The following is a 22039-nucleotide window of genomic DNA, read 5'->3' on the forward strand; positions in this document are numbered from 1 at the left end:
TATAATGTATAGGGAATGGAAATTTCTATACTGTATAACTTAAACTAATGTAACATTCTGTGTCAACTATATAACACATTTTAAAAAAAGAGAAATTGCTTCAAGAGAAAGTGGAGGGGAGTGACAAAACGTAAAAAATAATCCAGAAAAAGGTATATCGAAATTATTTGTATATATTGTTTTCACAATTTTTCTGCAAGTTTGAAGTTATTTCAAAATATAATGTTAATTAAGTAAAAAGGAGCACTAAGTTTCTACCTAGAGTCTTGGGTACGGGCTCAGGTTTCCTGTTATCTGCCCGAATGGCATGTCTCATTTCACATAACCTCTCTAGACCATGTAAAACACAGAAGTTCTGTTTTAAATGTAGATTGCCATTCCATTATAAGAAATGGCTCATCCATTCCCCTACATTGAGTAGTTTTGACTTTTTCACTATTACTAACAACGCTGCAGTGAGCAGCTATATACATGGTTCCTTATGTTCATATACAAACTTGTTCTAGAATTAATCCAGATGTATCAGGAGGGATAAACTCAAGAATATAAGAATGAATGAAAAAAAAACACACTGCAAAATAATACATCAAAATGATTCCATTTATAAAAATGTTCAGACATTAAAATACATCAGAGAAGTATAAAAACATACACTAGGTTAATAGACACCAACTTCACCATATAGCTTACCTAGAGGGGAGGGCAGAGAGAGGGAATGATAGGGTTGGCTTTAAATGTATCTATAATGTTTTATTTCTCAGAGACAGACAGACAGAAGGAGGGAGGGAGAGAAGGAGGGAGAGGGGAAAAGAGAGGGAGAAGGAAGGAAGAAGAAGGAAAAAAGGAAGAGCCAGAAGGAGACAGAAGGAGAGAGAGTGTAAAAAAGGGTTCAGCTAAAGAATCTCTCAGTCCCTTCCAGCTCTAATGACCTATATTCAAATTAGATTTGTTACCTTAACAAACCTTATAAACTTTATCTTGCTGATGAGTCTGTGTAGACTTAATTTAACAGAATTCAAAAGGCCCATGTTGAGAAAATGTGCAAGACACTGAGCTACCTACCAGGTAGTCAGAGATAAATAAAATTTAGTTTGGAATGGTTTGAAGGAAAAAAAAAGCTCTAATATTACTTTGAAGAAAAAGTGTGGGTCAATCATTTCCTTGAGATAACATAACTTAAGCTACAATTAAAGGAGAAAAAGAATAGGGGTTGGGGGAAGGGCAAGCGTTGGAGAAATGCTTTTAGCCATTTATTCCTGACATAAAAACAGGAGTTTTTAATTCTTAGCATTGTTGGCTCAGTCAACTGCCCAAGGAAGTTACAGCCCAAAAGAAAACATGTTATTACACATTGAAATTGGTCATTTATTAATATCTACAATTGAAAGGCATGTTTTGAAATAGCAGAAAAACACAAGCAAAGAAAAATATTTTTGATCCAGGACTGGTATTATTTAAAGTAAGATGAAGAGGAAATTTAGTAATTATCCACTGAATTTCTGCAGCTTGATAACCAAACTGGATAGTTCAAGCAAAAAAGGCACATATTGGTTTACACACATGATTATAGCAAAACATTCTTCTTGGGGTACCTAGGTGGCTCAGTGGATTAAAGCCTCTGCCTTCGGGTCAGGTCATAATCCTGGGGTCCTGGGATCGAGCCCCATATCGGGCTCTCTGCTCAGTGGGGAGCCTGCTTCCCCCTCTCTCTCTTTGCCTGCCTCTCTGCCCACTTGTGATCTCTGTCATATAAATAAATAAAATCTAAGGAAAAAAAAAAACCAAACCATACTTCTATACCTCTGAGAGTCCCCTTATGTAGAAATGAATAAGAGTTTATCCATCCAGTCTCTTTTGGTACTCAAGAGGAGAAAACCTGACTCAACTGAACTTAAAAGAAAATGGAAATTTATTGGATAAAGTAATTCAGAAGTTCAGGGTAGATTTAGCTTCAAGTACACTTTGACCCAGGTGCACAGGCAACAGCATTAAGACTCAGTTTCTCCTCATCTCTTAGCTTGTCTTTCTGCAATGTTGGTTTTATTTTCAGGCTTCGTGTGGTGTCCCAACAACTCCACCCCCTGTCACTTTAACTGTTAGCAGTCCCAGGGAAAAAGAGACAGTCTCAGTTGAGTAGTTCCTACATAAATTCCAACAGTGTGTTTGGCATAACATGCATCACATAAGTATTTCTAAACAAATCAATCACTGTTGCCCAGGAATGCACTGCTCTTGCTGGCCAGGCCAAGTCACATGCCCACCAGAGGAGATTAGAGGTTAGCTACACTCTCAGCACTTATGGTAATGAGGTGTTCTTAATGAACACTTCTCATACTTTTAATGTGCATTAAATTGCCAGGGGAACTTTTAAAATACAGATTCTAATTCAGCAGGTCTGTAGTAGGCCCCCAGAGTCTATATCTACAACAGTCTTGGCCATATGAAACTCCCACTCAGTGTGCTAAATTGCTGTTTAAGGATTGTTAAGTGTAGTTAGTTGCAGCCTAGACCAGCTACATAAACTAATGGGCCTATGCAAAATGAAAAGTGGGGCTCCTTTTTTTTTTTTTAAGATTTTATTTACTTATTTGACAGACAGAGATCACAAGTAGGCAAAGCAGCAGGCAGAGAAAGGGGGAAGCAGGCTCCCTGCTGAGCAGAGCGTGGGGCTCCTTATTAAAAAATAATTAAGAATTTTGAGAAGACAAAAGCAGAGAATTAAACTAAGCACAACTTTTCTCAGTGTGTGGCCTGTGCAACTGCTGGCTACACACCCATGAAGCCAGCCTCATTTGCAGACTTCTATTTTGATGAGTCTGAGGCTAGAGTGAGATTGCTGTGAATAGGGGAGGGTTGAGGCAGAACTTGTGATCCTCTCTGCTCTTCTCAGATGTAGCCTCATTTCTGTACAAATGCTGAGCAGTTATTTGAAAACCATCTCCCTGAAGGAACACCAGTTGTTTGCCTGGTTGTGGAAGCTACATATCTCAGTCCATCTCTCATTAGAAGAGCACTGAAATGCTTACCCATGTCCTTAATTGCCTTTGAGTTTACTCCCATATTCAGCTAGGTATTCTTACTGTATGTTCCTAAAGCAAATTACACCTTCAGGATCACAGCACTTAGTACATATTATCTCTGTTAATAGTTTAGTTATCTATCTTCCCTCTTGGACTCTAAGTTCAAGGAAGGTGAGGACAGTATTTATCTTGTTTATCTTTGTGGCTCCTTTCTCTAACATAGTACCTGAGATAATGTTTTATAAATATCTATGAAGTGGGTCAGTAATTGTTGTACTGGTTAACACCTGGCACTGTTAGACATTTAAAGTTTTAGCGATTCTAATGGATAAGTGGTCATATCCCACCGTGGTTTTAATTTGCTTTTCCCTGATGACTAATGAGGGAGAATACACACATATTTGTGTATTTCTTGGCCTTATGAATACCTTCTATATTCATTGGCTGGGACTGTTATAACAGAGTACTACAGACTGGGTGGCTTAAACAACAGAAACTTATTTTCTCACAATTCTAAAGGCCAGAAGTTCAAAATCAAGGTGTCAATATGGCTGGTTTCTTCTGAGGTCTCTCTATGATTTGTAGATGTCTGGTTCTCCCTGTTTTTACATGGTCTTCCCTCTGTGTGTGTCTGTGTTCCAATCTCCTCCTCTTATAGGGACACCAGTCATAATGGATCAGGGCCCATCCTAATGACCTCATTTGAACTTAAATACTTCTTTAAAGATTCTGTCTCCAAATACAGTCATATTCTGTGATAACAGAGATTGAGAATTCAACATATCAGTGGGAGGGCACAATTTGGCCCATTACACCCTTTTGTAGAAGTGTCTTTCAAGTCTCTTGCCCATTTTTCTTTTGAGGTGTTTGCTGCTAGGAGCTCTTGATATATCCTGGGTTCTGTCCTATTGGCCCTCTATTCTCTAGACTCTAGCTGGATGTATGTTAGACCTCATCATTGTTTCTCATATGTCCTTTACATTTTTTTCTCTCCCTGCTTCAATCTGGATATTGTATTCTGACCTACATTCCAATTTGCTTATTTTCTCTTTAGCTGCATCTAATCTACTATTAAATCAATTCATTTAGTTCTTACTTTGTATTTTTCAGTTGTAGAACTTCCATTTGATTTTTACCATTTTTAGCTCTCAGCCAAAATTCTCCATCTTATCATTTAATTTCTTAAACATATTCTCCTATGTTATTTTAGGATCATATCTAAAAACTCCAATATTTAAAAAATAAAATAAAAATTAAACTGTAATATTTATATCTCCTATGGCACTGTTTCTATTTTCTCTCTGGTTTGGGTCAGTTATTATTTCCATAGGCTTCATTATTCTTTATTGAGTTCTAGACATGGTACACGAAAAATTACAAAGGCAATTTGAAGCTCTGGTTGACCTTTACTTCTGGCAGGAAGTTTGGCCAGAGGAGACTTAATGTAATCTGGGATTAAAATAATGCAAAGCTGGGGCACCTGGGTGGCTCAGTGGGTTAAACCGCTGCCTTCGGCTCAGGTCATGATCTCGGGGTCCTGGGATCGAGTCCCGCATCAGGCTCTCTGCTCAGCGGGGAGCCTGCTTCCTCCTCTCTCTCTCTCTGCCTGCCTCTCTGCCTACTTGTGATCTATCCCTGTCAAATAAATAAATAAAATCTTTTAAAAAAAATGCAAAGCTAAACTGCAGTTCTTGTGAAGCCCATCTCCCATTTACATTTGCTTCTAGGATGAGGTCCTTCAGAAGCTCAACTGAATGAATGTCTAGCATGTTTGCCAGGTAAATTTTTCTGAGCTCCATTTTTTGTCCCTCCATTCTTTGTCCACTTTTCATGGAGCTTCTCTGTCACCATTTTTGTCCCAATTCTCTAAAAGGAAAGAGTCAAAATGCTGAACTCACATATCTAGGCTTTCTTTTTCTTCTTAGTCTTGGTCCAGCAAGTTCTCATTGTCTTCCTTGGCCTCCTGCCAGGTAGTTCTGGATGGGAAAAGAAGTAACCAGAATCAGCTTTTGGGAAGCTTTCTCAAAGGGTTCCACTGTCAGGACACATTGGTCTCTTGGCTGAGCTATACTTGGATGTCTCATGGAACCACTACTATTGCCTAAAGAACAAGAAGCCTCATCACCAATTCTGGCTTTCTCTAACAGAATGGAGTACACACAGCTGGGATCAAGTAAACCTTACAAATATTTTGGGGGCACCTGGGTGGCTCAGTTGGTAAAGCATCTGACTTTAGGTCATGATCTCAAGGTCCTGGAATAGGCTGGCTTTGGATGGGCTCCCTGCTCATTGGGAAGCCTGCTTCTCCACCTCCCTTTGCCCATACCCCACTCATGCTGGCACTCTCTCTCAAATAAATAAATAAAATCTTTAAAACAAAAAATACTTTCTCTAGAGAATTACTATTTTAAAGACATTCATTTTCCATAACACATCAGCCAAATCTGTATATACTTTAAACCAAATGATAAACCTCATCTTGAAGTTGGGCTTTGCATCATGAACACCCTTTGGGAGCAGCCTGATGTGACAACTCTGCCAAACAGAAGAATGACTGTACTGTGTTGAATAGTGTCCTCCAAATATTCATGTTTCCCTAGAACCTTAGAATATGACCTTATTGAGGAAAAGGGTCCTTACAGATATAATTCGTTAAGATAGAGTCATACTGAATTAGAGTAGGCCCTAAATCTAACAACTGGTGTCCTCATAAGAAAGTCATGTGAAGACACAGGCAGAGATTGGATGCTGCCACAGCTGAGGACTGCTTGGAGCCATCAAAAGCTAGGAAGGGGCAAAGAAGGCAAAGAAGAATTCTTCCTAACAGGCTTCAGCCTTCAGAGACCCATCTTGATTTTAGACTGCTAGCCTCCAGAAGTAGAAGGATAAATTTTGATAGTTTAAATCACTGAGTTTGTGGCAATTTGTTACAGCACCCTGAGAAACTAACACAGTGAATAAGAAAATTAATCATAACTTCTCTCATTAGTATTGAGTCTGCGACATCATTTTGATTGCTCAGGATTTCATTTACAGAAGCAACAGAGTGATGACATGGAAAGGTTAATGCCATTGAAAAAAAGCATTATTACTCATAGATGCCAAGAGAAAGGGGCATATCACACTGGGCACACCACATAGAGAAGTTTCAGAATTGGTCAAGAAGCAGAAGGAACAAGGGGATTGCATGATCTAAAGACTGTTTGGTAGGGTGTGTGTGTGTGTGTGTGTGTGTGTGTGTGAATAAATGGACAAGGCAGCAGGCTTAAGCAAGTTTAGAATCAGGATAGTTAGAATAATTTCAGTAGGCTCTGGGCGATAGGGGTAGTCTTTAGTTGTCTGGTATTAGGACATGGAATGGTTTAAGGCAGGGGAAACACAGACTTAATGTGTGGGAATTAGATAAAATTATATGCTTGGAGATATGGGCTTTGGATTAATTGGTGTTATGGACTGAATGTTTGTTCCTCCCCCACTCCAAAACAGTATGTTAAAGCCCTAATCCTGGAAGTACAGGTTTTGGGAAGTAATTAGATTAAGTCAGAAAGGTGGGACCTTCACAATGGAATGAGTGCCCTTGTAAGAAAAGGGAGAGAGAGAGAGAGATTTCTACACACACACACACACACACACACACACACACACTGAGTAAAGGCTATGTGAGCACACAGTAAAAACATAGCCATAGACAAGCCAGAAAGAAAGTTCCTACCCAGGACCAGAATCTATTGACACTTTGATCTTAAACTTCCAATCCTCCAGAAGTCTGAGAAATAGATGTCTGGTTTTTTAAGCCCTGCGGCCTGTAGCACTTTTTTATAGCAGCCTGAGCTGACAAAGACAGTGGTTTGTACATGAAAGAAATGTTTTTAGTCAAGCTGTTTATTATCTCAGGAATCAGTTAGTTCTGGGAGGGTCAGTCTCTCTTTGAATCCTCAGGACCCCAAATGTCAAAGCATCAAAAAATACAGAAAATGAAAAACATGATTAACACATATAGACAGAAATTCCCAGAAGCTGAAGCCAATAGAGAGAAGTTGGGAGAGAAGGAGACAGAATCTGAAATTTCTTCTTTCTTTTCAGAACCAAATTTATTGAGAGAATTACTTACATTTCTTGATTACTTGTCATTTACTCCTCAACAACTACAATTTGACTTTTTCCCTTAACTAAAATCTAAAATACTCCTCTTATGCAGATAACTGACTTCCTTGATGCCAAATACAATTGAAACTTTCATTTATGTCACCTCCTGGGTGAATCTTTCCTTTCTCCCTGCCTTCCACAGGTAGAATTGGTTTTGCTTACACGGGTGCTTTTTTTTTTTAAATCTTACGGAAATTCTGATCAAGCACCTTAAATATTTCACCACACATATTTGCTTATGTATAAACTCTCTCTATTAGAATATAAGCTGCCCAATTTTGAGTTGCTATCCTTAATGTTTAGAACCTAACACAGACTAAGTTCCCAATTAATCTTTTACAAATGAATTTAATGACTAAAGGTATTCCTTTGAAACAGAACTTAGAATTTTGGACTATTCCTTCCCTTCTTACACTTGTTCCTCCCTCAGTTTCCATGGCCTCATTCTCTACCCCTACCTCTCAATGCTTCTTGTCTATCTCATATTCTCACATCTTTTACTTTAAAAAAATTCTTTTATTTATTTATTTTAGAGAGAGAGAGCAGGGGGCAGAGGAGAGGGAAAGACTCCTCAAGCACACTCCCCACTGAGCACAAGATTCCAATGCTGGCCTCAATCACAGAACCCCAGGATCATGATCTGAGCTGAAATCGAGAGTCAGACAATTAACCGACCCAGCAACCCAGGCATCCCACATTTCCACATTTTTTAAGGGCTGGTGTTCTTAAGGGTCCCAAGAACTTTATAAAATCTCCCTGTATGATCTCATATACTTTCATGTTTTCAATTACTACCTTCATGATGATGACTTTAATATCATAAATCTTAGCTAGATCTCTCTTTAAAGTTTCAGGCTTATATAGCCAGCTGTCTACTAGACATCCCCCAAACTGTCTCAAACTGAATGTCCAAAAGCTGAAGTCATATCCAAAGCTGAAGTCATTATTCTCTTAGCCATACCTGATGCTCCTCAGGTTTCTTAATCTCCCAAGCCATCTTTGACTCATTCTTTCCTGAGACATGCCATGATCTCCTGATCAAACCTTAGAGTTTCTTAATTCCAACCTCACCTCTGCAACTCTCTGCCCCACTGGCAGAGTACTCAGAGTTCTCTCCTTCCTCCAAGTCATTCTTCTATTTATCTTAAAATGTGACTTAAAATATTTTCAGTCCCTCAGTAGCTGTCTATATACTTCAGGATAATTATCCTTCCACATGACATACCCTTCCTTCAGTCTCTCCCTGAAAGACCCTTCCCATTTATCAACCTGCCAGTCTCTTGTCCATGTAATCATTCAATTATCTTTGATGAGTGCTTTTCATGTACAAAACACTAGGATCTGTCTCCCCATTTCATAAGATGGCCACTTTCATAGAATTTATCAGATGGGACTATGATTACTTATTTATAGGTCCTTTTCTTCCTCAGCTTTACTAAGGTATAATTGAGAAATAAAATTATAAGATATTTAAAGTATACAACAAGACGATTTGATATAAATATGCATTGTGAAAGGATTCCCCCCACCATCAAGTTAATTAATACATATATCACCTTACATATTGTGTGTGACAGAGAACACTTAAGAGTACTCTCCAAGCAAATTTCAGTATGTGTCTCTTATCTCTTTCCTGTGGGTTTATCATAATCTTCAACCTATTTCAGGCATTTAGCAAATTCTTACTAATGGAATGGATGGATGCATCTTTCATGGGTCCTCACAAAGGACAAGTGAGTATCTTCCCAATCTGACTCACCTTTTATTTCAACTCATTTCCCAGCACCCTACTTCGTGAATCTTATCTCACAGAAATTACTCAAACCTTCCCAAGCTCAACCTGCACTTTAACTCCTTATACTAACCATACTATTCCATCTCCTTGGATGGTCTCTCCACACTCCTTGGGGTTGCAAAGTTCCTGTTCATCATTCCAGACCCACTTCAAGTATTATATCCTGTATAACTCTATTTTTGATCCCTTCAGAATGAGTTAGATACTCTTCTGATTATTCCCATAGCAATGCATACAGTCTAAAACTTACTCTTGCACATATGTTGTGGGGTCTTTTTTAAATATATCTTTATATTCTGTTTTCTTCACCAAAATGGGAAATGAAATGTCTACATATCATGGTGTTCCCAGCCATTGGCACTCCAAACTAAATGAATGGTTGCATGGTTAAACAAATGTTCAAATTTAGGCTTCAGGAAGACTAACTTGGCAAAAGACATAATTAGGAGTAAGATACAAAGACAATGGGGCCATTTGGGTGGCACAGCCAGTTAAGCAACAGACTCCTGGTTTCAGCTCATGTCATGATCTCAGGGTCATGAGACTGAGCATCGTGTCAGGCTCTGTGCTGAGCTCAAAGCCTTCTTAAGATTCTCTCTCCTCCCTCTGCCCCTCCCTCCCATTCTCTTTCTCTTTTTCTCTCTCTCAAGTAAATAAATAAATCTTTTAAAAAAATACAAAGACAATGAAGACCCGAATTAGGATGCTGCTAGTATTGATAGAAATACTAAGAAAATCAAGGTGGCAAGGTTAAAAGGTTGATTTGACAATCAAGCAAAAGTTAAGAAAGAGAAAGAATAAGCAAAATTAATTGTAGGTCAGTTTTATTCAGTTATCCACCTCTGAAAATCTGAGGAAAGCTAAGGGCATTTATTCCTTTAAAAAATGCACATATGCTCATTCACAAACCTTTTTGCACGTTAAATCAGGAAATTCCCTTTGTAAACATCCCCCACTTCAGTTCACACAGCACTACTTTAAAGTTGTAAGATTAGATGGTTTGGAGGATGGTGACAAAATTAACCAACCTATAAAACAAATAGCTGGTTTAGAGGAGTGGAATGAAGTTGGGTTTTGAGAAGACAGAAGACCTTAGAGTATATATTGTTTTGACACCCTTGGGGAGACCCTTGGGGAACATGTGTAATTTCTAAGAATGCTGAAGCATATTTGAATCCTGAGGCACTGCTATATAACAGCAAGTCACTTAGAAATTAGCCCAACTGAACACATAGCTTATACAACTTAACTGGCTTATACAACCTCCCTAATGAAGTAAAAAAAATAGCTTATGGAATGGGTATATGCAAAAGAAAATCATTACTTTAAAGGATAATTTAAATTGTGAATCTAAACAAACATTTCTTTATGAGAGAATTAGCAGATACATTCCTTTATCTTGAATATCAAGGTTTACATATTGAGTTTGAAATGCTAATGGGCTGCAGAGGCAGGGATGCTCATTAGATTGTAGAAATAATTATTAGAAAAGAAACTGAAATTGAGATACGGATTCGAGAGTCATTCCTGCTGAGGAAGGAATTTCACATACCTAAGTATGAGATTAGTATGTGATAGGTGTGTGATAGGCAGAATTCTACAATGGCCTCATCCTTCTAGCTCCTTGTACTCACATTTCTGTGTAATCCTCTATTCTTGGGTGGAGCCTGTGACCTATTTCTAACCAATAAAACATGATAGAGGTGATAGGTTATCATTCCTACAATTATGTTACCTTATATGGCAAATGTGAAAGTATTTTGCAGATGTAACTAAGGTCCAAAATCAGTTAACTTTGAGTTAATCAGAAGGAAGATTATCTTGGATAGAACTAACCTAATTAGATAAGCCTTTCCCTCCTAAGTTCAAAGAAATTCTCTCCTGCTGGCCTTGAAGAAGCAAGCCATCATGAGTTCTACAGTGGCATGGAAATGAATTCTACCAATAACTCTGTAAACCTGGAAAGAGACCCCAAGACTCAGATTGCATCACATCCTGGTAAACTCTTTGGCCACAGCCTGTGAACCCTTGAGCAGAGAACCCAGCTGAGCTCTATCTAGACTATTCACCTACCCCAACTGTAAGGCAATACATATCTGTTGTTTTAAACTGCTACATCGGTGGCAATTTGTGATACAACAGTAGAATACCAACACACTAAATGAAGAAGAATATGGAGAAAACCAAAGAGTATATAAAAAAATTCTGGGGGCGCCTGGGTGGCTCAGTGGGTTAGGCCGCTGCCTTCGGCTCAGGTCATGATCTCAGGGTCCTGGGATCGAGTCCCGCATCGGGCTCTCTGCTCAGCAGGGAGCCTGCTTCCCTCTCTCTCTCTCTGCCTGCCTCTCCGTCTGCTTGTGATTTCTCTCTGTCAAATAAATAAATAAAATCTTTAAAAAAAAAAAAAAAAAAAAAAATTCTGTTGAAGAATGGGAGAAGATATTTGCAAACAAAATATCAGATAAAGGGCTAGTATCCAAAATCTACAAAGAACTTACCAAACTCACATCCAAAGAACAAATAATCCAATCAAGAAATGGGCAGAAGACAAAGACAGACATTTCTGCAAAGGAGACATCCAGATCGCCAACAGACATATGAAAAAGTGCTCAACATCACTCAGCATCAGGGAAATACAAATCAAAACCACAATGAGATACCACCTCACACCAGTCAGAATGGCTAAAATTAACAAGTCAGGAAGTGACAGATGTTGGTGAGGATGCAGAGAAAGGGGAACCCTCCTACACTTCTGGTCGGAATACACGTTGGTGCAACTGCTCTGGAAAACAGCATGGAGGTTCCTCAAAAAGTTGAAAATAGAGCTACCCTATGACCCAACAACTGCACTACTGGGTATTTACCCTAAAGATACAAATGTAGTGATCCAAAGGGGCACGTGCACCCGAATGTTTATAGCAGCAATGTCCACGATAGCCAAACTATGGAAAGAACCTAGATGTCCATCAACAGATGAATGGATAAAGATGTGGTATATATATACAATGGAATACTATGCAGCCATCAAAAGAAATGAAATCTTACCATTTGTGATGACGTGGATGGAACTAGAGGGTATTAGGCTGAGCAAAATAAGTCAATCAAATAAAGGCAATTATCACATGATCTCCCTGATAATGAGGAAGTTGAGAGGCAATGTGGGGGGTTTGAGGAGTAGGTAAGGAATAAATGAAACAAGATGGGATTGGGAGGGAGACAAGCCATAAGAGACTCTTAATCTCACAAAACAAACTGAGGGTTGCCAGGGGGAGGGGGCTAGGGAGACGGTGGCTGGGTTATGGACATTGGGGAAGGCATGTGCTATGGTGAGTTCTGTGAAGTGTGTAAACCTGGTGATTCACAGATCTGTACCCCTGGGGCAAATAAAACAGTATATGTTAATAAAAAATTAAAAATTAAAAAATCTGTCAAATATACCACATTTGCATGACTGGGGGGAAAAACAGGGAAAGCAATGGCTATTAAATGGGGGTGGCTGTCTTAATTTGGGTTGCTATAAGAAGTATATAGAAGACTGGGAGGCTTAAACAACATTTATTTCTCACAATTTTGGAGACTAGAAGTTTGATATCAGGGCACTAGTAGAGTCGGATGCTAGCTAGAATCTTTCTTGGTTTCATCACAGTGTGAGAGAGCTTGGTCTCTTCAACCCTTTATAAGTACCAATCCCATTCTGGAGTCTGCAGCCAAACCTAATTCCTTCTCAAAGGCCCCACCTCCAAATATGATCACATTGGGGATTAAAGCTTGAACATATGAATCTCAGGTGGGGAAACACAAACTTTCCATCCACAGCAGGTGGAGGCTTCCAGATAATAATACTGACACAAGAAGGTGTCTCTAACTTCAAACACACAAATTCTAAACAAGCTTTTTAATTGTTTTAAAATACGGAGCCAAGGGGCACTGGGGTGGCTCAGCTGGTTAACCATCCAACTCTTGATTTCAGATCAGGTCATGATCTCAGGGTTGTGGGATTGAGCCCAACAACAGGCTACATGCTGAGTATGGAGCCTGCTTGGGATCCTCTCTCTCCCTCTTCTGTGCCACTCCCCTTCCTGTCTCAACACCCCCACTCACCTACAAATGCCCCCTCTCTTTCTCTCTGAAGGAAAATAAAATAAAATAAAATAAAATAAAATAAAATAAAAAAGAGCCAAGCCAAAAGCAGGAAAACACAGCCCCACTGGCAAGAAATGAAGTGAGGCCAAAAATAAAATCATCATGTAAGAGCTAAAACTGAACAGCTCACAGGGTAAAGGAGATACTTATAAAACCTTTGGGACTAGAGTTTTACTATCTCTGAAGAGAATAAGCAGAAAGCCTTAGACCCATGCTTGATGGGAAGCTTGAATAATCCTATAAAAGACAGGCTATCCTGTTAGTGAAAATGGGACAAGGAAAACTCTCCCAAAGCAACAAATTAAGACAATGAAAACAAACAAGTAGAAGAATTAGAAGTTAAGAAACAAAAGGTTTCATTATTTTTAGGTGATAAACTATAAAAAAGAAAAGATAAACTATGATAAAATATTATTACAATACTTTATCAAAACAAGATCAGTACAAAGACATCATTAGTGTCCCCTGTCCCAGCAATATCCAATTAGAAAACACAGCCAAAAGATTTCAATTATAATAGCAAGAGGCAATAAAGTAAGTTGGAATCTGTATAATAAGTAGCACCAGGACTTTATGTAGAAAATTTTAAGTAAAAATTATCTATAGGGGCACCTGGGAGTCTCAGTCATTAAGCGTCTGCCTTCAGCTCAGATCATGATCCCAAGGTCTTGGGACTGAGCCCCACATCAGGTTCCCTGCTCAGCGGGAGCCCTGCTCAGCGGGAGCATGCTACTCCCTCTCCCACTCCCCCTGCTTGTGTTCTCTCTCTTACTGTGTCTCTGTCAAATAAATAAATAAAATTTTTAAAATTATCTATAAAATAACTTGTAGTATACATATAGTTTGAAATTTTAAAATACAGAAAGAGTATGTTTTAAAGATTGCACTTATTTATTTATCAGAGAGAGAGCACAAGCAGGCAGAGTGGCAGGCAGAGGCAGAGAGAGAAGCAAGCTCCCCGCTGAGCAGGGAGCCCAATGTAGGACTCAATCCCAAGATACTGGGATCATGGCCTGAGCTGAAGGCAGCAGCTTAACCAACTGAGCCACCCAGGCATCCCCAGAAAGAATTAAATATTTAAAAATTCCCTCCCACCCTTCCCTAGCCACTCAATTCCCTTCTCCAAGGGCAACCACTCTTAGTTTCTTATGCATTCTTTCAGAGATATTCTAGGCATACACAGGCAAATACATATTTTCCTATTTTTCTTTTTGCAAAATGACAGCATAGAAGAATGCTTGGCATCCCACTTTTCTTCACTTATCAATATATCTGGGGATAATTCCATATCCAGACATATAAAATTGCCTCATTCTTTTGAATGTACCATTGTATTTCATTTACACAATCCATTCCATACAAATGGAAATTGGAGGACAAACAATGCTGTTGTGAAATCTCTGTACCTAGATTGTTTTCCACAATTTCGTGTGTAAGAATATCTCAAGTTCAAATTGCTAGAGGAGGAATTGTTAAGTTGAAGGGTATGTGCAATTCAAATTTTGATAAATAAGCCAAATCAACCTCCACAGAAGTGGCACTAAATCACATTCCCACCAGCAAAGTATGCCAGTACTTGTTTTCTCCCAATATATCCTCTACCTCAGTGTTTTTAAAAAAATTTCATTTTTGTCAGTGTGAAAGGTGAAAACAGTCTCATGCAAATGGCAGCCACAAAGAGATACCACTTCACATACTCTAGATTCTAGGCTATAATCAAATAGACAGATAGTAAGTTTTGGCAAAGAACCCTCATACACTGCTGATGGTAGAAATTTTAAATGATGCAGCCACCTTGGAAAACATTTTGGCAGTTTCTCAAAAATTTAAATATAGAGTTACTATGTGATCCAGCAATTTTATCCCTAGGAATACACCCAAGAAAAATAAAAACATACATCCACACAAAAATTTGTATAAGAATGCTCATCGCAGCATCATTCCACTAAAAGACATAAACAACCAGAATATCCATTAGCTGATAAATGGATAAACAAAATATAGTATAGCAATATAAGAGAATAATATTATTCAATTATAAAAGGGGGCATACAGGGGCGCCTGGGTGGCTCAGTGGGTTAAAGCCTCTGCCTTCGGCTCAGGTCATGATCCCAGAGTCCTGGGATCGAGCCCCGCTTGGGGATCTCTACTGCTCAGAGTGCCTGCTTCCCCCTCTCTCTCTGCCTGCTTCTCTGCCTACTTGCGATTTCTGTCAAATAAATAAAGAAAATATTTTTTAAAAAGGGGGAGTACAGAAATACTAAATGCTACAACATAGATAAACTTTAAAAACATTATGCTAAGTAAAAGAGCCAACCATAAAAGACCACATTTGACTCCAGTTACATTAAATGTCCAAAATAGGCAAATCCAGAGATACAGAATGGCTGCTCAGGGTCAGGAGAGATTGGGGGAGGGGGCAGTTGGAGGGCATAGCTAAAGGTTACAGTGTTTCTTTTGGGGGTAAAAGAAAACAATTAAAGTTGATTGTGGTGATGGTTGCACAACTCTGTAAATATACTAAAACCACTGAATTATACACTTTAAATGACTAACTTATACGGTACATGAACTGTATCTGAATGTATCTCAAATTTTTAGAAAAAATGTCTCAGCATAGTTTTAATTTGCATTGCTATTATTAAGTGTGAAGTTGGGCATCTCTGCTCTGAAGGAAACAAAGACACTAACTCAAAAAGATATCTGCATCCTCATGTTCACTGCAGTATTATTTATAATAGCCAAGATATAGAATAGCCAAGATACAGAAACAACCTTAATGTCTACTGATGGATAAATGGATAAAGAAGTTGTGGTGCACACACATATCTCAGAATATTATTAAAACACTTGAGGACATTATGCTAAGTGAAATAAGTCAGACAGAAAGATAAATATTATATGATCTCACTTACATGTGAAACCTAAAAAACAAACAAATACTGAACTCACAGCTACAGAGAACAGATTGGTAGTTGCCAGAGACAGGGTGTGTGTGGCATGTGAAATGGGTGAGGGGAATAAGAGCTACAAACTTCCAGTTATAAAATAAATATGTCCTAGTGATATAATATACAACAAAGTGACTATAGTTAATAATACTGTATTGTATATATGAAGGTTGCTAAGATAGTAAATCTTAAAAGTTCTCATCACAAGAAAAACAAATTTCTAACTATATATGGTGATGGTTATTAACTAGACTTACTGTGGTAATCATTTTGCAATATATACATATATTTAAGCATTATCTTATACATCTAAAATGAATATGTTATATGTCGATTATAGCTGAAAAAATTATAAACATGCACTTTCCTTGATACTGAAATTGTATTTCCCAAATCCTATGAAATAGCCACACATGTTCATAAACATATATGTAAGCTATATAAAGAGTATTTCTTACAATATTATGTGCAATAATAGAAAACTACAAACAAAATGTCCATTAGAATGGAAATAGTTCATGAACTGTGACTTATTTCTACTATAGATGCAATGAAGTTGTTTAAGAAAAATATAAGGTGGACTTATATATCTTGACATGGAAAGAATTCCAACATGAATAATCCTAATAAAGGAATAACACATAGTCTATGGTCCCAAATACACTCACACAAATAAAGGTATATCTTTGATAACACAGTGAATAGAAGGTGGTGTAGAGATTAGAAATTTTTAACAGTAGACAGTTAACAGTTAAATTTTTAACAGGTCAAAGTTGTGTTTGCTTAAAACTTTGCATAAATTGGAAAAAACAGGAAGCATTGCTCTCAGAGTGTAGTGTAGAAGGACTGATAGAAATGATGAGAGAACTCAAATCTCCCTAAACAAAATGTTGACAACTGTTGAGTTTGTGATGGGGGTGGGGAATAATGGGATTGTTCATATTGTTTTTCACTCTTCTGTATTGAATCTCTACCAAAAAAGGGAATATGATGTATTAATTGTAATAAAAGGGGGGAGTAGGACTTTAAAAGAAAATTGCATGCTGTGCACTTCATATACTAACAATTATACTCAATACAATTCTATACATCTACAGCAAGTTTACCAAATGCTTTCTATAAAGGGCCAGATAGCAAATATTTTAGCCTTTGTAGATCGTATAACTTTAACAATCTCTAGGGCTCAATAAACTAAAGTATTAAATGGACAAAGAAGCACAATTAATGTGACTCGTAAGTAGGAGAAAAATCAGACAATAGAAATAAACCTAGCAATAGCAGAAATTATAGAAATAGAAGATGAGAACTTTACACAACTATAATAAATGTAATCAAGGATTTAAATAAGAGACTTGGAAGCTATAAAAAAGAAATCAAATAGAACTTGTAGAGCTGATAAATATTTTAATATCTTATAGAAAACTAATTAGATGCATTTAACAGCTTTGACACTGAAGATAAAAGAGTAATAAAGTTGAAGACACAGCAATAGAAAGTATCCAAACTAAAGAAAAGAGAGGGGAAAAAGCTGGGAAGAAAAAAACAACAAAGCCTAAGGAAACAAAATAAGGCATTCTAAAATTATGTCATTGGAACTAGGAGCAGGGACAGAAGACATATTTGAAGAAATAATGTCTGGAGGGTAGGAGCAAGATGGTGAAGGAGTAGGAGATCTAAAAATCATTAGGTCCCAGGTGTTCACCTAGATAGTTATCAAACCATTCTGAACACCTACAAAGTCAACAGGAGATTGAAAAGACGAAGAGCAGCAAGCTAGGAACAGAAAAGCAACCACTTTCTGGAAGGTAGGACGTGCAGAGAACTGAACCTGAGGCGATATACAGGAAGATAGACCACTGGGAGAGAGGCAGGAACCCAGGAAGCAGTAGAGCAGCAGAGCACAAAATTGGAAATTTTAGAAGTCTACCCCACTGAGGGAGGTCACTTCACAGGCCAAGTGGAGGGTGGAGCCCTCACAGGGACAGTGTGGTCTCAGGACCCACAGAGTCACAAAAAGACCAGGGTGTCTGAGTGTGGTAGAGGTCCCAAGTATCAGAGCAGGGAAGCCAGCTACAGAGATGAAGCCAAGGAGGGGGCTCTCAGCTCGGGGTTACCTTAAACTGTGATCTGAGGCACAGATGGGCCACTGCTCTTCAAACAGGAACCCAAAAGTTGCAGATCCAGGGAGATTCCCTCCTTCCACCTCTGGGAGGAAAAGCACAGGAGCACACTGCAGGAAACTGCTGGGTTTGGAGACTCCAAATGGGGCTGTGCACCAGAGATAGAAACGCTCAGTCACAGGCTGGGTGAGCACAGAGTGCAGCCAGAGACCAGGGAGATGGGAGTGATTGACTGCTCTTCTGTGAGGGTGCACTGAGGAGTGGAGCCCTGAGCTCTCAGTTCCTACAGGGACTAGAGACTGGGAAGCTGCCATTTTCATTTTCGTCCTCCAAAGCTGTAAAGAAAGTGTTCAGGAAACAAACCTATGAGAGCAAAACTGAGCAGATTACTTAGCCTAGTTCCTGCCAAGGGTGGTGCAATTCTGCCTTGGGCAAAGACATTTGAAAATCACTGCAAGAGGTCCCATCCCCAGAAGATTAGCAAGAACATCCAGCCAAGACCAAGTTCACCAATCAATGAGAACTGCAGAACTCCACAGCTAGGGCAATGCATCACATAGAATTCATGGCTTTTTCCCCATGATTCTTTAGTCTTTCAAAGTTAAAATTTTAAGTGTTATTTTTTCCTTATTCTACTTTTTAATTTTTCCTCTTTCCTATTTCAACATTGTTATTTTATCTTATCAATAACTTTTTTTTAATTTCTTTAAAAATTTCTTTAAAATTTCAGGATACAGTTCCTTCTAACAGATCAAAATATGCCCTAAATCTAGTGCATGGCTTTGTTCTAGTCTCCAGCCTGATCACATTCTTTCCTCTTTTTTTTTCTTTCTTTGATTTTTCAATCAACTTCTTATCTTACCAGTTCCTTTTTTAGAATCTGTCTTAATTTTCATCTTTATGGTCATATTCCATCCTTTCATTGTGTGATATATATATATATATGTATGTATGTATGTATATATATATATATATATATATATCCAGCATTAATTACGTCCATTTAATTGTTGTCTTATTTTGCATTTTATTGCTTTGAAGATGAAAGCATTACCCCTGTGTCTTTTGATTGGGCATTATATAATATATATTATATTATATAATATATATATATATAATATAATATATATGTTTAATATATTATATATATGTTTTTCTTTTTTTTTAAATTTTGGAAGGCAGTCTCTTCTAACAGACAAAAAAACACCCAAAATCAGGTGTGGCTCTTTTATATTCACCAGTCTAATACACACACACACGTGCGCACCCACTCACACCAATATTTTTAACCTCCTTTCTTCTCCTCCTGGTTTTGGGTCTCCTCTGATTTGGTTAGTGTATATTTTTCTAGAGTCGTTGCTACCCTTTTAGTATTTTGTTCTCTCATTCATCTATTCTTATCTGAATAAAATGGCAAGGCAGAAAAACTCAACTCAAAAAAAAAAAAAAAAAGAACAAGAGGCAATATTAATGGCTAGGGACCTAGTCAATACAGACATTAGTAAGATGTCAGAACTAGAGTCCAGAATGATGACTATCAGCGTACTAGCTGGGCTCGAAAAAACCATGGAAGAAACTACAGAATCCCTTTCTGGAACAATAAAATCCCTTTCTGGAGAAATAAAATAACTAAAATCTAAAAGCTGAAATCACAAAAGCTATTAATGAGGTGCAATAAAAAATGGAGGCTCTTACTGCTAAAATAAATGAGGCAGAAGAGAGAATTAGTGATATAGAAGACCAAATGACAAAATAAAGAAGCTCAGCAAAAGAGAGACAAACAACTACTGCACCACAAGGGGAAAATTCAAGAGATAGGTGACACCATAAGACAAAACAATACTAGAATAATTGGGATCCCAGAAGAAGAAGAAAGAGAGAGAGGGGCAGAAGGTATATTGAAGCAAATTATAAAAGAGAATTTCCTTAATTTGACAAAGGAAACAAGCATCAAAATGCAGAAGGCACAGAGAATCCCCCTCAAAATCAATAAAAATAGGTCCACACCGCATCATCTAAGTAAAACCTACAACTCTCAGTGACAAAGAGAAAATCCTGAAAGCAGCTTGGGACAAGAGGTCTGTAACCTAAAATGGTAGAAATATAGGTTGGCAACAGACCTATCCACAGAGACCTGGCAGGCCAGAAAGAATTGGCATGATATATTCAGAGCACTAAATGAGAAAAATATGCAGCCAAGAATACTATATCCAGCTAGGCTGTTCATTGAAAACAGGAGAGGTAAAAAGCTTTCAGGACAAACAAAAACTAAAAAAATTTGGGGCGCCTGGGTGGCTCAGTGGGCTAAGCCGCTGCCTTCGGCTCAGGTCGTGATCTCAGAGTCCTGGGATCGAGTCCCGCTCGGGCTCTCTGCTCAGCGGAGAGCCTGCTTCCCTCTCTCTCTGTCTGCCTCTCCATCTACTTGTGATTTCTCTCTGTCAAATAAATAAATAAAATCTTTAAAAAAAAAAAAAAAAAAAACTAAAAAAATTTGCGAACACCAAACCAGCCCTACAGGAAATTTGAAAGGGGTCCTCTAAGCAAAGAGAGAGCCTAAAACTAACGGACCAGAAAGGAACAGAGATAATATACAGTAACAGTCACCTTACAGGCAATACAATGACACTAAATTCATATCTCTCAATAGTTAGCCTGAATGCAAATGGGCTAAATGCCCAAATCAAAAGACACAGAGTATCATAATGGATTAAAAAAAAAAAAAAAAACAAGACCCATCGATACGCTGTCTGCAAGAAACACCTTTTAGACCCAAAGAGACCTCCATATTTAAAGTGAGGGGGAGGAAAACAATTTACCATGCTAATGGACATCAAAAGAAAGCTTGGGTGGCAATCCTTATATCAGATAAATTAGATTTTAAGCCAAAGACTATAACAAGAGATGAGGAAGGATACTATATCAAACATAAAGGGTCTGTCCAACAAGAAGATCTAACAATTTTAAGTATCTATACTCCTAATATGGGAGCAGCCAATTATACAAACCAATTAATAACAAAATCAAAGAAACATATTGACAATAACATTAGGGAACTTTAACATCCACCCCCTACTGAAATGGACAGATCATCTAAGCAAAAGATCAACAAGGAAATAAAGGCCTTAAATGACACACTGGACCAGATGGACATCACAGATATATTCAGAACATTCCATCCCAAAGCAAATTAAAGAAGAATTGAAAAAATTCATGGAAACAAATGAAAATGAAAACACAACTATTCAAAATCTATGGGACACAGCAAAGGCGGTCCTGAGGGAAACATACATAGCAATACCAGCCCTTCTTAAGAAACAAGAAAGGTCTCAAGTACACAACCTAACCTTACCCCTAAAGGAGCTGGAGAAAGAACAGCAAAAAGAAAGTCTAAACCCAGCAGGAGAAGAGAAATCTAAAGATCAGAGCAGAAATCAATGAAGTAGAAACCAAAAGAAAAGTAGAACAAATCAACGAAACTAGAAGCTGGTTCTTTGAAAGAATTAATAAGATTGATAAGCCCCTGGCCAGACTTATCAAAAAGAAAGGAGAAAGGATCCAAATAAATAAAATCATGAATGAAAGAGGAGACATCACAACCAGCCCCAAAGAAATACAAACAATTATAAGAACATATTATAAGCAACTATACACCATCAAATTTGACACTCTGGAAGAAATGGATGCATTCCTAGAGACATATAAACTACCAAAACAGAACCAGGAAGAAATAGAAAACCTGAGCACACCCATAACCAGTAAGGAGATTAAAGCAGTCATGAAAAATCTCCCAAAAATAAGAGCCCAGGGCCAGATGGCTTCCCAGGGAATTCTACCAACATTTAAAGAAAAATTAATACCTATTCT

At 38.0% G+C, this 22039-nt stretch overlaps 1 protein-coding gene across 1 annotated transcript in view; it reads right to left on the minus strand.

The window, feature by feature from the left end:
- Window positions 1-22039, minus strand: part of LOC131810512 (uncharacterized) — a 48543-nt gene that overhangs the window by 13503 nt on the left and 13001 nt on the right. Inside the window, exon 4 of the mRNA XM_059138522.1 lies at window positions 4919-4996. Coding sequence (XP_058994505.1) covers window positions 4964-4996 — 33 coding nt within the window. The 3' untranslated portion in view covers window positions 4919-4963. The remainder of the gene's footprint in view (window positions 1-4918; window positions 4997-22039) is intronic.

This window comes from Mustela lutreola, chromosome 10 (genome assembly GCF_030435805.1).
Source record: "Mustela lutreola isolate mMusLut2 chromosome 10, mMusLut2.pri, whole genome shotgun sequence".
Taxonomy (NCBI): domain Eukaryota; kingdom Metazoa; phylum Chordata; class Mammalia; order Carnivora; family Mustelidae; genus Mustela; species Mustela lutreola.